Below are 14,777 nucleotides of genomic sequence, written 5' to 3'. Positions count from 1 at the left end.
GCAAGTTTTGTAGATAAGGGTGGTATAGCATTCATTTGTGAAAGACTTGTTAAACCATTCACGATTCATTATGTATTCACGATTCATAACCTGCAGAAGTATCTTTTCTGAATCTGAAGCGATAGCAAGTCAACCCTCTCTGCCTTTACCTAGAAACATATAAAGCCTTAAATGTGTTTTCCACTCCTTTCAGTCAACCTTGCAGGAATGATGATCCCACTTGGCGCCATAAAATCATTAAGTCAATTATGAAGTCACTTGGGCTTAATGTAATATCTTTAGACGTATCCACGCACTTGTGTGCTCAGTTAGATCGACACCAGAGTTTTTTCTTAATTCCTATCCTCCTGACAAAATGACATTGGCTATTCGAAAAACTACAAAGACTTGGTCTCCTCCTGGCCACCGCCGTCACATTTGATAGTCGAGGATATGTCCCCACATCTAAATGATGTTTCACAATCCGTCATCTGAGGACACTTGTGGCTGGAGCAAATAGACTGAAGGTATAACTTTCTCTTTCGCAACAGGGCTTGACAAAAGAAAAAGGACTGTCGCGTTGGAAATTCCCTTTTTGGAAAATAAATATTTAAGAGGGAGTATTTTTTGTGCTTTTGTCACATTTTCGTGGTCGATGGTTCATAGGAAGTAGGTTTCTTTTATCTGTCCTTGTCCGAAGTATATAAGAATTCGTTAGTCATCATTAGTTTGCTTGAACGTAGGGAAGAATTCATAGTAGATGTGCTTTATATACAGTCTACATATCCACAGCACAATTGGTAATAAATAGGAAATTTCTTTTTGAAATGTTTTCTTTTTTTTAATATTATACTAACACAAAGTCTGTCCCACCGTAAAGTTAACTGATGCAAAACAAAGAACAAGGCATTAAAAATGTTTAGTTTTTACTAACTGTTATTCAAATTAGTATCCTTTTGACTCTACACACCGTTGAAAACAATTGTAAAGCAGCTTGAAACAGTCGTAAAAATCTTCTGTTTGAATCCTCTTCAGAACCCTAAGTTTGGTAACGTGTAATATCACGTTGTCATGCAACAAAAACCAAAAAACGAGCAGACATTACAAGAGTGGGACTAATATCCCCCCTCCAAAAATTATTTAAATACATGCTTTCATTTCTCCTTTACCAGTTCCCCCCCTAAAAAAAAAAAGTTAAAGGCTTTGCCGTCATTTTGTTTCTGAGATTTCCATGAATGAGCATTATTGTATTTTAAATCATTACTCTTGTTTTATAAGTCTAATATGCAGTAAAATGTTTTCCATGCTTTCTCTTGTTCAGACACATTCCTTTCAAGTAAAATTAAATAAAAAAAAAAACGAGTTTTTTTAACTGAAAGTAAGGAGCGACATTAAAACTTAAAACGCACAGAAATTACTTCGTATATGAAAGAGGCTGCTTCCTCATCAACGCCCCACTCTTTACGCTAAAGTTTGACTCTTTCTCTCAATTCTTCTGTTTAAAACAGTAAAAAACTTTAGCGTAAAGAGCGGGGCGTTGATGAGGAAGCAGCCTCTTTCATATACGAAGTAATTTCTGTGCGTTTTAAGTTTTAATGTCGCTCCTTACTTTCAGTTAAAAAAACTCGTTTTTTTTTATTTAATTTCTGAACGTTTTTGAATCAATGCATGTTTTGATTTTGGCTCTCCGCAGAGGAATAATCAAAACGAAATTTTGCATATTTTTTTTTTGGGGGGGGGCTAAATGGCTTTCTCATAATTTTGATCGAATGATTTTGAGAAAAAAAGAGCGGGGGCGAAGCCTAGTTGCCCTCCGATTTTTTGGTTAATTAAAAAGGCAACTAGAACTTTTAATTTTTTACGAATCTTTTTATTGGTAAAAGATTTACGTAACTTATAAATTAGCTTACGTAAAGAACTTTTTTATTCTCATGTTTTTATTACATATATGAGGGATTTGCCCCATCGTCAGTACCTCGCTCTTTACACTAAAGCTTAAATTTTATCCTAATTCATTAAGAATGACCCCTGAATCACAAAAGCCGTAGAATAAATAGTTGAAATTACTAAAAATACTTTAGCGTAAAGAGCTAGGTATCATAAGGAGGTGAGCCCCTTATATGGGTAATAATTTCTGTTTGTTTTAAGTTTTATTGCTGTTCCTTACTTCCAGGTGAAAAAGCTTTTTCACATTTATTTTTTAATTTTTTTTTTAAATAATGCTAGTAAATCCTGCTCTCCCTTCATGGAAGTTTTCTTCTCCCATGACCAATTCTCGATGGAAAGTTCCCCCAGCATATTCCCCTCTTCTCAACCCCTCCCCCCAACCAAAAAATCCTCCTGAAAACGCCTGTATACTTCCCAATAACCATTACTATATGTAAGCACAGGTCAAAGTTTGTAACTTGTTGCCCCTCCCACGGGGACTGTGGGGGAGTAAGTCGTCCCCAAAGACATAGTTATAAGGTTTTTGGACTACGCTGAATAAAATGGCTATCTCAGAATTTTGATCCGTTGACTTTGGGAAAATAATTAGCGTGGGAGGGGGCCTAGGTGCCCTCCAATTTTTTGGTCACTTAAAAAGGGCACTAGAACTTTTCATTTCCGTTAGAATGAGCCCTCTTGCAACATTCTAGGACAACTGGGTCGATACGATCACCCCTGGAGAAAAAAAAACAAAAAAACAAAAAAACAAATAAACACGCATCCGTGATCTGCCTTCTGGCAAAAAATGCAAAATTCCACATTTTTGTAGATAGGAGCTCGAAACTTCTACGATAGGGTTCTCTGATACGCTGAATCTGATGGTGTGATTTTCGTTAAGATTCTATGACTTTTAGGGGGTGTTTCCCCCTATTTTCTAAAATAACGCAAATTTTCTCAGGCTCGTAACTTTTGATGGGTAAGACTAAACTTGATGAAACTTATATATTTAAAACCAGCATTAAAATGCGATTCTTTTGATATAGCTATTGGTATCAAAATTCCATTTTTTAGAGTTTTGGTTACTATTGAGCCGGGTCGCTCCTTACTACAGTTCGTTACCACGAACTGTTTGATAAACAAAACAAAAAAAAAGTTTTGGACCATTTATAAATTCTTCAGTTCAAAATGTTGTATCAACACCTAAGCAGATTGCTTTAAAAATTATCAATTTTCATTTTGGAATTTTATTTAAATATAAATTTTATTTATTCTAAATAAAATAGAATCAAAAGAGAGAATTTTTAGATTATAAACTTCTTATTAAAATATTTATTCCTGTAGTCTTTATTATTATCGTTATTTTCTTTCTAGTTGTTGCCAATGCTTTTGACAAATAAAGAAAAAACTGTTTAAGATACATATCATTTAATTAAAGTGTAAGTGACACTCAAGCGTTCTAAAGGGTTTCTGACGGGGATAACCCAACTCTTATTGAAGATAGATTTTATTTGAAAACCTTGATTAGCATTGTTACGCTATTTTTGGTGTTGCTGTTGGTAGGCTATTTTTGAAAATCAAAAAGCACACTGCTCGAAATGCAAATTGTTTTCAGTAAAGTACAAATCATGCTCCGGCTTTTAGAGGGTATAGAGGAGTCCCAGCCCGACCCTTATTTGCAGTAATTTCCCATCGTTTTAGGTTTCGCTTTTTCTTCATTTTAATTTCTGTTCAATTTAGGATTCCCCTATTCATCCGTAGTAGCATCTACTGTCTTTACGTTTAACACAGTTAATTTTAATTAATGAATTTAATTTAATTTTTATTTATTCAATTTAAATTTTATTCACATTTTTTCATTCGTTTCGGCTTCTATTTTTTAGAGCTTTAACTATTATGTGAAGTTATTTCTGTATTTGCTCTTGCCTTAGGTTTTAATGAGACGCTTTGGATTTTCTTTTTCAAACAGTCCGTGGTAACGACCTGTAGTAAGAAGTGACCTGGCTCAATAGTAACCGAAACTCTAAAAATGGAATTTTGATACCAGTAGATAAATCAAAGAATTGGATTCTTGCTGATTGGAAGAATGGTGATTTTCAATATACAAGTTTCGTTAATTTTAGTCTTACCCATCGAAAGTTCCGAGCCTGAGAAAAATTTGCCTTATTTTCAAATAAAGGAAAAACACCCCCTAAGAGTCATAGAATCTTAATGAAAATCAAACACCATAAGATTCAGCGTGTCAGAGAACCCCACTGTTGTGGTTTCAAGCTCCTATCTTCAAAAATGTTGAATTTAGTATTTTTGCCGGAATCACGGATGCTTATTTGCTTATTTGTTTTTTTGTATATTTTTTCCAAGGGTGATCGTATCTACCCAGTGGTCCTAGAATATCGTGATAGGGTTCATTCTAAGTGAAATTAACGACTTAATCCCCACAGTCCCCGGGAGAAGGGCTGCAAATTATGGCCCATTGTTTACACATAGTATTGGTTATTGGGAAGTATACAGACGTTTTCACGGGGGATTTTTTTCTGGAGGTGGGAGGGGTCGGGGAGGAGGTCATGTGGGTGGATTTTCCATGGAGGAGTTCATCATGGTGGAAGAGAGTTTTCATGAAGAGGGTGTTGGATTTTCCAGCATTATTTTAAAAAAAACAATGACAAATTGTTGGATTTTCCAGCATTATTTAAAAAAAAAACAAATAGAAATTATTACGTATATAAGGGGATTCGTCCCCTCCTCAATACCTCACTCTTTATGCTAAAGGAGTTTTAGTGATTTCAAAGGAGCTATTTATTTTAATTAATCGGCATTTGTGATTCAGGGGGTCATTCTTAAAGAACTGGGACAAAATTCCAACTTTAGTGTAAAGAGCAACACATACGTAATAAAAATATACGAATATAGAAGTTCGTTACATAAGTTAATTCGTAGGTTACGAATATATTTATTACTAATAAAAATGTTCGTAAATAAAATTAAAATTTTAGTGGTCTTCTAAAGTAACCAAAAATTGAAGGACAACTAGGCCCCCTCCTCCGCCCTTTTCTTCTCAAAATAGTCCGATTCAAACTTTGAGAAAGCCATTTAGCCAAAAAAAAAAGTAAAATTAATATTCAAATTTCGATTTAATTATTCATGCACAATGAGCCAAAATCAAAACCTGCATTAATTCAAAAACATTCAGAGATTAAATAAAAAAACACGTTTTTTAATTGGAAGTAAGGAGCGACATTCAAACTTAAAACGAACATAAATTAATAAGAAAGGGGTTGTCCCCTCCTCAACGCCCCGCTCTTTACGCTAAAGTTTGACTCTTTCTCACAACACCACTTTTAAAACAATAAAAAAAACTTTAGCTTAAAGAGTGGGGCGTTGAGGATGGAACATCCCCTTTCATATACACAATAATTTCTGTTTGCATTAAGTTCTAATGTTGATCCTTACTTTCAGTTAAAATAAAAATATGTTTTTTATTTAATAATTATATCGGAATCATGGCTATCACAAGCTTCGAAAGAGTGAATTTTATGTTTTAAGTAATAAAAAAGAGAATGCGAAAAAAACTGAAAATTTGCGAATCAATTAAAAATAAAAACTTGAGCACAAAATAGTTATATATGAAGCAAAAAAGAGCGCAATTAGAACGAAAAGGAAGGGTATATATCCGGTTAAAAGGGGCTAGGCTAGTTGTGTGTTTTTTTTTTCAATTTTTATCATGCGGTGACCAATAGCTTTTGTAATCGATGGTGGAGCATTACGGCTGAAACGACAGGAAATTATTCCTTGAATAAAGTGGGGGAGACCATATATAGATAAGGAGCAACCGCTTGTGAACAAGTTACATTTATCAGGGGATGGGAGGGTGTTTGATTTGCATTTCTTGTAAAGCATAGGCACAAATGAGCTCTTTTTTCTCAAGGAGTTCAAATTTATATTTATTGGTAATGAATTAACAAAGATCTATACAATTAAGAAAAAAGAATTAAGTTTTTAAATATGTTCTTTAAAATGGCAATTTTATTGCTCAACACTGTATTTTTTGCAAGTACTAACCATGGGAAATTAATCATTAGTAATGCTTTTTTTACATTTTTTCTCTTATTGCTTTAGGAGCTATCTTTCTTGTGTCCAAAACTTATGCCAAAAAGGCTTGGAATCAGGTCAAACCAGTCGTCGACTCGTTCGTATATCTCGCGTACTTTATCGACAGAGCAAGATAGAAAGTCGATAGCTTCAAGGACCAATTCAACGGAAAAATATGGACCAAGATCACCAGCAAATTTGCTTACGAAGAAAGAGAGTGGGATATTTTTTGCACACAAAGACGTTTTAAGTAAGCAACCTTTGACAAAAAGTGTTGGCCACCATTCAGAGCTGCCGGACAAAAGGTAAGTGACTTTGAGGTTAAAATTTGAATTTCTATATTGCTTGATTCTTAGATTTAGCCAAAGAAACTCGGGGAGTAGATCCCCCTTCATTGCGCTGAAAATACTTTTATACTCCTTTTAATTATCTTTTCATTGCTTTCAAAAACTTCTAATTTTGCTACCATAGGTCAGCGATAAATTACTCTCAAATTTTGTCTAGTTGCATATTTTAATCTGCTTAAATATTTTCCTTGACACTTTCTAAGCGTGAACGTTGAAGTTAAGAATTTTGAGCGTCTGTCCAGCCTATATGATGCTCAAGATACAAACATTGTGAAAAGAGAAACTGACCATTTAGAATATACTTTTACACAAGTAATGAAAGAGTGCTGTTATAAATAGAACTATAAAATAGATAGTAGCCCACTTTGCCAGTTCTTTGGCTAGCAAAAAGGCGGTCTTTTGACGTTTTCTTCCTCGGGCTCTGGCTTTTGGCCCTTGCATATAGTATTCCAGGTTGAATTTCTAGAACATTCTCTTCCATTAAATATTTAGCGAACTTTTGGACATTTCAAAACTGGATGAATCGAGGATGGATTCTCCGGGTTCCAGGATTGTTCATCTAAGACTATGCTGGATTAGTTTAACTGGAAAATGAAACCCAATTGAACAAACTAAGAAATTTCTTCTTTTTATCCCGAAGAGGATTGTTATAGATTTTTTTCCAAGGGGTCACAGTAAGAAATAGCGGAAGAAAATAATAATTATCTGTAATAATTCCAAATTCGTCTGTAAGTAAGTGAAAACATGACACCACAATGATTATATTTGCGAGGAGTAAAAGCTAAAATAATACTGGCCACTTTTGATCTGTAGATTGATTGGATAATTGATATTGATATTTTACCAAATATAAGGTCGAATTCGATTTTAAAAACTAAGGATTTGCTTAAAGCCTGCTGAATGGTCAGGTCTGAATGGACAGATTCTACCGAATTCCTGGACTGTTCTTGGAAGATTATGCTTGATTAGTTAAACTGCAAAATGAAACACAATTGAAGAAACTAAGAAATTTTTTCCCCGACTAGGATTGTTATGAATTTGATTTTGTTGTTTCCTTGGGGTCTTAGTGGCAAATAACGGAAGAAAATAACAATTCGTCTGTAAGTAAGTGAACACATGGCACCACGATCTCAAGTTATATTTGTGAGGGGTAAAAGCTAAAGTAACACTGACCGTTTTAGATTTGTTGATTAATTGATATTTCATATTGATGTTTTACCTGATATTTGAAGGGCAAATTTGATTCTAAAAACGAAGGATTTGCTTAGAACCTGCTGAATGGTTACTTGCTTTTTCCCTTCTTCATCATTAAGAATTTCACCAATCAAGATTTTCACTAATTGAATATTCATTTTTGAGCTGACCTTTCTTATAACGCTCAAGTAGATCCGATTCTTCCCTCTGTAATTTAATCCTAGGATTAATTCTTTATCCAACTTTTTTCAGTTCAGGTGGGCCATCCCCCATTTATAAGCGTTTTTTTTTTTTTTTTTTTTTTGTCTTGGAGCCGTGCCGGTATTACTTAAAAGAAAAGGATCGAACAAGCCTACATGAAGCGTTCGACACTACATCATGTGCTCCCTTCTACAAGTACACTCATCTTCATCATTTATGAAAGTGTTTCTTAGTTGTTGTTTTTTCTTTTGCCACTGTTCGTTAGTAAAACAATATTAATGTGCAATGAAACAAATCACTCAGTTACCAGTCGAAAAAAAACAAATTCTGAGCAGACTTATTCATTCAGAAACAACTTTTCTTTTGACTGTACGTCTGTTTAGAATGGTGCTGGAATGTGTTTTTCAGCAAAGCCCCACCACTTACCTCCCTCAAATGGAATTTCAACCAGTGTATTACGCCTTGCAATTGTATGAGTAAAGGAATTGAGGCAAATTGAGTACTTTGTTCTTTCTGTCACAAATTCTTGAGTATTTATAATGCACAATTAATATAAGTTCAAAATTGGAGATGTTGAAAATTTTTAATCTGTTCGAAACTAAACTTAAGTTCACAATCCATAGGGAATTTCAACCACTCCTAGAAAAACCATAGCTAATAAATTTTAGTATCAGTCAATTTTATCAGAATAAAATAAGCATTCATCTATGAATTAAGAATTGTCAATTTGGCAATAAAATCCATCCTCATTGAAAAATCATATAAGAGCTTGTAGAGTGACTTAGTCTCAAAAAGTTACTCTTGTAGACCGACTTAAAAGAATTATTAAAGCCATATTGCTTTAATAATTTTAATTTAATTTATATTACTTTTATTTTAACAATTATTATTTTGGCTTTGAAAAATGAAATTTAATTAAAGTCATGTAGTAGTCCCCTAGTGTACCACTATGTAATTTTCGATCAGTAGTTGGGATAACTATTTTGAAGTAACTACAAAAATTCATATAAGAGCTTGTAGAGTGACTTAGTCTCAAAAAGTTACTCTTGTAGATCAACTTAAAAGAATTATTAAAGCCATGTTGCTTTAATAATTTTAATTTAATTTATATTACTGTTATTTTAACAATTATTATTTTGCCTTTGAAAATTGAAATTTATTAAAGTCATGTGGTAGTCCCCTAGTGTACCACTATGTAATTTTTGATTAGTAGTTGGGATAACTATTTTGAAGTGACTGCAAAATCTAAACTGATTCTTTCACTCCTTCCAGGCTGACGGAAATCCCAGGATCAATTTCCACAGTCCTCACTTCTCCACCTCTGTACCAGAAATCCACTATCTACCGCAAACCAAAGGAAACAAGTAATTTAGCGCCCTCAGCAGGGCAAAACTTAGATCATGATGACCTGTTACTTACTAATAGCCAAGCGATGGAAGTGTAATCAAATATTGTGATATACGTCTTCCCGTCACTTTGATATCCTTACCAATTTGATAGTTCTTTAGAAACAGACACTATACGGATATAAGAACTTTCCGTTTTAATTTCCGTTTTAATCCGTTTTAATTCCGTTTACGAATTTCCGTAAAATTTTAATCTTGGGATGAAACATTATTGTCATCAATGTGATGTTCACTCATTATCAGCAGAATAAGTACGATCATATCTAAACTGCTACTATAAATGTGCATTGTCATGAAAGTCTTGGGTAATGGATCTTATATAAACAGGTAAATATTATTTCTCGGGCCAATATTTCACATAACAGGTTTTAAGGGTTGTCATCACATATTTTAGGATAAAGTACATTTGGCTCTGCCATTGCCACTGCATACAAATTCGATTTTGATCTTTTTATCTTCTAAGTTTGGGCTATAGCACATTCACAATAGGACTGTGATAGCACTGAGATTTAACTAACGCTATACTAAGCCAAAATGGATGAGCTTTTAGAGTTTTTGCGAGTTTGGGCTGCAATAATAGGTTTTTAAAATAATGCTAAGAAGTCTAAATTGCTAAGGCTAGGAATAAGTAAATACGAAAAGGTGGCGCTGGGTAATGAGGAGATCAATCAAGCGGCTAGCCTCACACATCTCGGTAGTTTTATCAGTAAACACAATGGTTGCCGAGAAGATGTTAAAAGTCGAATAGCCAAAACTCAGGGTTTTTTTTACAGTTGAAAACAATTTGAAAAAATACGCAGATAAATCTGTGAACCAAGATTAGAATATTGAAAGTTACAGTGATGACAGTGTTCAAATATGGCTCTCAAGCATGAGCGCTCAAAAACACGGAGGAATGGCTAGATTTTTTCCAGAGAAATCGCCTACGAATTGTTTTGGGTACCCGACTGACAGACTGCATTTCAAACAGTATGCTGTGCGAAAAGTGTGGTTCAATCCCGCTTTCTAGGGCTATAATGAGAGAAAGGTTGAGATGGCTAGGGCACATTCTGTGGCTGAAGGATGACAGATTACCAAAAGTTGTCCCTTTCGGCTAACCGTCCAGGACTAAACGGAAAGCAGGTCGTCCAAGGCTGGGCTGGGAGGATTTTGTAAAGAAAGATTTAACAGAAAAGGGAACTTACTGGGAGGGTGCAAAGAGGGAGACTTTGAATAGATTGGGATGGAGGTGGAGCATGCATATCTGTGTTGGCCTTAGGCGGCTTGGTGCTGGGGTAATTTATTAGTAGTAATAGTAGTATACTGAGCCAATTAAATTTCTTATAGAATCTTCTCATTGGCCGTTCGGCAATTAAAAAATTCTGATTTGCACAAATTAGAACTAGCTAAACCTTGCTATTAATAATATTTCATTGTGAAGGGCCCTAATTTTCTTTCGGCTTGTTATAAGCAAACTCACATACGTTAAGCTCTGTCACGTAATTCTTTAGTTCTTATAGCTGTAAAGTGAAGAACCACCAATTATTATTTATTGCAGCAATCTGTTTATAATCCAGTAATGTATTAGTTATACTATAAACAAATATAAGCTTGTTCTCTAACGCCATGTGTTGTTTACATTATATTATTTTCAGCATATCCATACGCAATCATAACGAACTAGACTGTGATCAAATTTTCAAAGAGTCCGTCGTAACAAACTGTAAAGTAAGAGCCCTCCATATACACAGTAATCAAAACTTAAAGAACAAATTTTCATAACAAGACATCCATCACAATAATGAAAAAAGTGTTATATCACTGCTTATGAAAAGTCAGGCAAGATTTGTAGCTTGAATTCCATTTCAAAGCAATCTCAGAACGCGTAAAATGATCGGTTGTAATATAGAAAATTTGTGCAGCATTTGTAATGGTTTTACCGCATTGCATAGTTACCCATGAGCAACAAATGGGTTGAGGGGGGTGGGAGGGATGTTGGTGTGTGGTTTTTTGGAGGGAGGAGTGCTTTGAAGCTTCTTCAAATCCTTTATTTGGAAGAATAAATATGGATCAAGTGTACAATAAAAATTCTAAAGGTATAGAGCTCTCCTTTATAACTGCTGTATTTTCACAAGAAATAAAATATACGTTCATTTGCTTAACTCTAAAATGGAGGACATCTTTGTGGGGGTCTCCCCCCCACCCCCAAAGAATCAATAACTGTTAAAAAGCGTTAACCTCTGTTTTTGAAAATTTGGACGTCACAACGGTAAAATCCGATTTAAAATTTCAGATACCAGCCCCAAAAATGGTCAAATCTTTTTAAGATGTGATATGCATTTTTGAAAGATTATTATGCAGAATTTGAAATTTTGGGTAAGTATTGTTGGAAGGTAGTGAGTGACAGAGTGAGGCAGTGGCTTTCCACATACTTTTTCAATGAACAATATTTGTTCTGCAAATATTAATGCAAGTGCTAGGGTAAAACTTAAGTCGAGCAAAACTTATCATATTTATAAGGACATTCTGTCTCCCTGAATTCCCACATGATCTACCGCTAAAGTTTAACTTAATAGTTAAAATTTAGTGTAAAACTTGGCGGGATGGGGGGAGGTTAAGTAACAGAGTAAATCAGCAGCTCTCTATATACTTTTCCAATGAACATTAATTTGTATGGAAATATTAGTGCAAGAGCTATGCTAAAACTTAAATCGAGCAAAATTTATCCTATTTATGAGGGCATCTGCTGTCCCCTGAAGTTCCCACCTTTTTACCACCAAAGATTAACTTATAGTTTATTTGAAATATAATTTGTATCTAAAATAGGTCGCAACTTTAACGTAAACCCCTATTTCCTTTTATATAGAAAAAAGTGCAACCTATGTGAATGGAAACTAAAACTGTGAAAATAAAAGGAATTTTAATAACAATGTATGCATTGAAATATATTTTTTATACTAATTCGAAATATGCAAAATTTTATTAATTCTGAATCTACCTATAAGAAGATCAAGACTACCAACATTGAATAATTTAACTATGGGGGAGACACTTCTGATAAGTGAAGCGATATTGATGAAGTATACACCATTAACTTCAACAAGTTCAGAGCTTTATATTGCGGATGTTTCAAGCCTCTATCTAAAAAAAATATGACTTCCATATTTTCCCTAAGTAGCACGGTCACAGATGAATGTGGATAAATATTTCTCACAAGCGTCATCGCATTGAATAATTAGTCGTAGAATATCAAAAGAGGGCTAATTCAAAGAAGAATAGAAACAATAAAAGCCACAAAGACTAATTCGGATATGTTTTTAAGCAATAAAAGAGATAAGAACAGCAGACTTCTTGTCATGCCGTTATCTGCTGCACAACCTCAATTTTTGAGAAAATAGGGCGAAAATTTTTTTAACTACGTCACAGTTCTAGAAGACATAATCTTAAGCTATGGTGCTTCACCTCTAAAAATATATAGAGCGGATAAAAAATGAGCAGTCATGGTGGACATTTTATTCGTTAAGATTTCCAATGCTTTACTGTATTGCGTAGCTGATCATCTTTGTTATAAGAGGCTCATTGGATCATTTACGGGTACAGGAATACCCAAAGCTTAAATAAGCAAACTTGTAGACCCAAATTTTCGAACTTTCTGAGAGAGTTCGTTTACTTAAATATTGACAGGGAATTTAACTACCCTGGTCTTGGAGGGGCAGTAGCATTGATCGTACTCTACTTCCACCTCCCTCAGATGAAAAGCTGAGATGGAAATTTAGCAAAAATTGGGAATGAGGAAGGTGACTGTGATACGGTTGACAATACATTTTTAGGGTAGACCCAATAAATATCTCTTTTGTATCTCTATTTCTGTGTAAAACAAAGCATTTAATTTTTTGTGGGAAAATTCACTTCTTTAGTTGAATGAGGCTCTCACTTTCCTCAGCCCATTCAGTTGAAATAAAATAAGCCAATTAAAAGAAAAGAAAATAAACTTTTCGTTAATATTATAAGACAAATTAATACTATTCTTAAATAGTATTTCAAAAGTGTTTTAAAATTTTTTGTATTATAATTTTTTTAAAGCTTTTTTTCATCAAACCAGAATCAGGAGGGCTTCTGATTGAGCCAACTCTTTACACTTTTACTAGGTGAGTTTACCAAAGTTTTGTATTTAGTAAATGTTGCGAAATGAATAATTAAATAAAATATAAAAAAAATTCTCTCTAAGAAGTTCGTCGGATCATTTAATAAAAAATTATTTTTGCCTTCAAGTAAGGGGACTTCCAAGTCCTAGCCCTACTACTTCAAAGCTACAAGTGCCCTAAAACTTCACACAAGACAAACAGTTTTAAAATTGATTTGAAAAACGCATTGTTTCTGGTTGTAGGACATCTATATCCTGACTAGAACAAGACATTATCTTTTGTTTGCTTTTTAAAGACACATTGTTACCATTCTGTTTACATAGGCTTAGACACAAAATCCACCATCGCGTCTTAGCTTGTCACTCTAGGACGAATGATGTAATAATTGAGTTTATCATGCTTCTAGTTTTAATCTGGATTTTATTTTTTTTTCCTTTTTAATCAAAATCAATCTGAAAAAACTGTTTTTTTGTAGAACCAAAGAATAGAAAGCGACAACCAGATTTTATTCCGCTACTTACAAAGGGCACTAGCACCCAATTTCACGAATTGAACGATGAATCTTCAAAGTTCGCATGACTTCGCTTTTTGTATTATTTAATAATATTTTTGGCAGATATTATTATAAAAAACACAAAAAAGTAAATAGAAAAGTCAAAAGTAAAACCAAACAAATATCATCATAAACATGAAAACGGTCTGCAATCCCCTCCCTCCCGCTGTTGTTTACTTTATACGGAGGAACTTTTGACTAAAATCTTCTTTAATGATTGGTAAATAAAGAAATTGTAATCACCAGCTGGATATACTCGTCGGATTCTCTTGTACTTTCAATAAAGAACAAGTAAAATTTTGGTGTAAGGAGGGCGGGATAGGTGACCTATAGAACCTTCACATTTTGGATAATTTTGGCTCGATTTGAGCAGTAAGATCACTCTTTACTTTAACTTTTTAATTTAGTTTCTGTCACTTTACAATATTATCTATAAGTAGAATATCAGATAATACTGATAAGATAAGTAAGAATAAGTAATATACAATAAGACAACACAGTTGTGTTCTTAACAGTGAGGCTCACCACCCCTTGAAAGTGGGCCTTAGAAAACAGGTATAATTTCAAAGGTTTTTTAAAATTTCAAACTTAATGTCTATCTCATAATTTTGGGTTTCATGATATTATGACTATATATGGGCTGAAATTTTCGCTGTTTAGTGTATAAATTAAGAAAACGACTATTTACTCAGGCAAAGTCCTTTTTTGCCGCATATAAAGCCCTGTAGAATGAAAATTACTTAACTGAATCAGAGTTTGTCTATATTCTACAATCTTTACTTTTACACCATCAGCCATAAAATATAACGAACCCTAAGAACTAATGCTAAGGAAAGGGGGGTCTTAATGTTGCGCAATAATTTTTTATTTTATCTAGAGTGTGAGCTTCTGTTAAAAACCTTGATGTGAGGTAATACTTCCTGCGACTTCTCCTCTGCGTAGGTAACTATACAAGTTCAGT

General features: G+C 33.9%; 1 protein-coding gene across 1 annotated transcript in view; it reads left to right on the top strand.

The window, feature by feature from the left end:
- LOC136031943 (rhodopsin-like) overlaps positions 1 to 9,264 on the top strand; it is a 94,074-nt gene extending 84,810 nt beyond the window's left edge. The window contains exons 10-11 of the mRNA XM_065711945.1: positions 6,019 to 6,296; positions 9,006 to 9,264. Coding sequence (XP_065568017.1) covers positions 6,019 to 6,296; positions 9,006 to 9,177 — 450 coding nt within the window. The 3' untranslated portion in view covers positions 9,178 to 9,264. The remainder of the gene's footprint in view (positions 1 to 6,018; positions 6,297 to 9,005) is intronic.
- The last annotated feature ends 5,513 nt before the right edge of the window (positions 9,265 to 14,777 follow it).

Source organism: Artemia franciscana, chromosome 10 (genome assembly GCF_032884065.1).
Source record: "Artemia franciscana chromosome 10, ASM3288406v1, whole genome shotgun sequence".
Taxonomy (NCBI): domain Eukaryota; kingdom Metazoa; phylum Arthropoda; class Branchiopoda; order Anostraca; family Artemiidae; genus Artemia; species Artemia franciscana.
The sequence above is the reverse complement of the archived record's forward strand: the minus strand, read 5'-3'. Positions and strand labels throughout refer to the sequence as shown.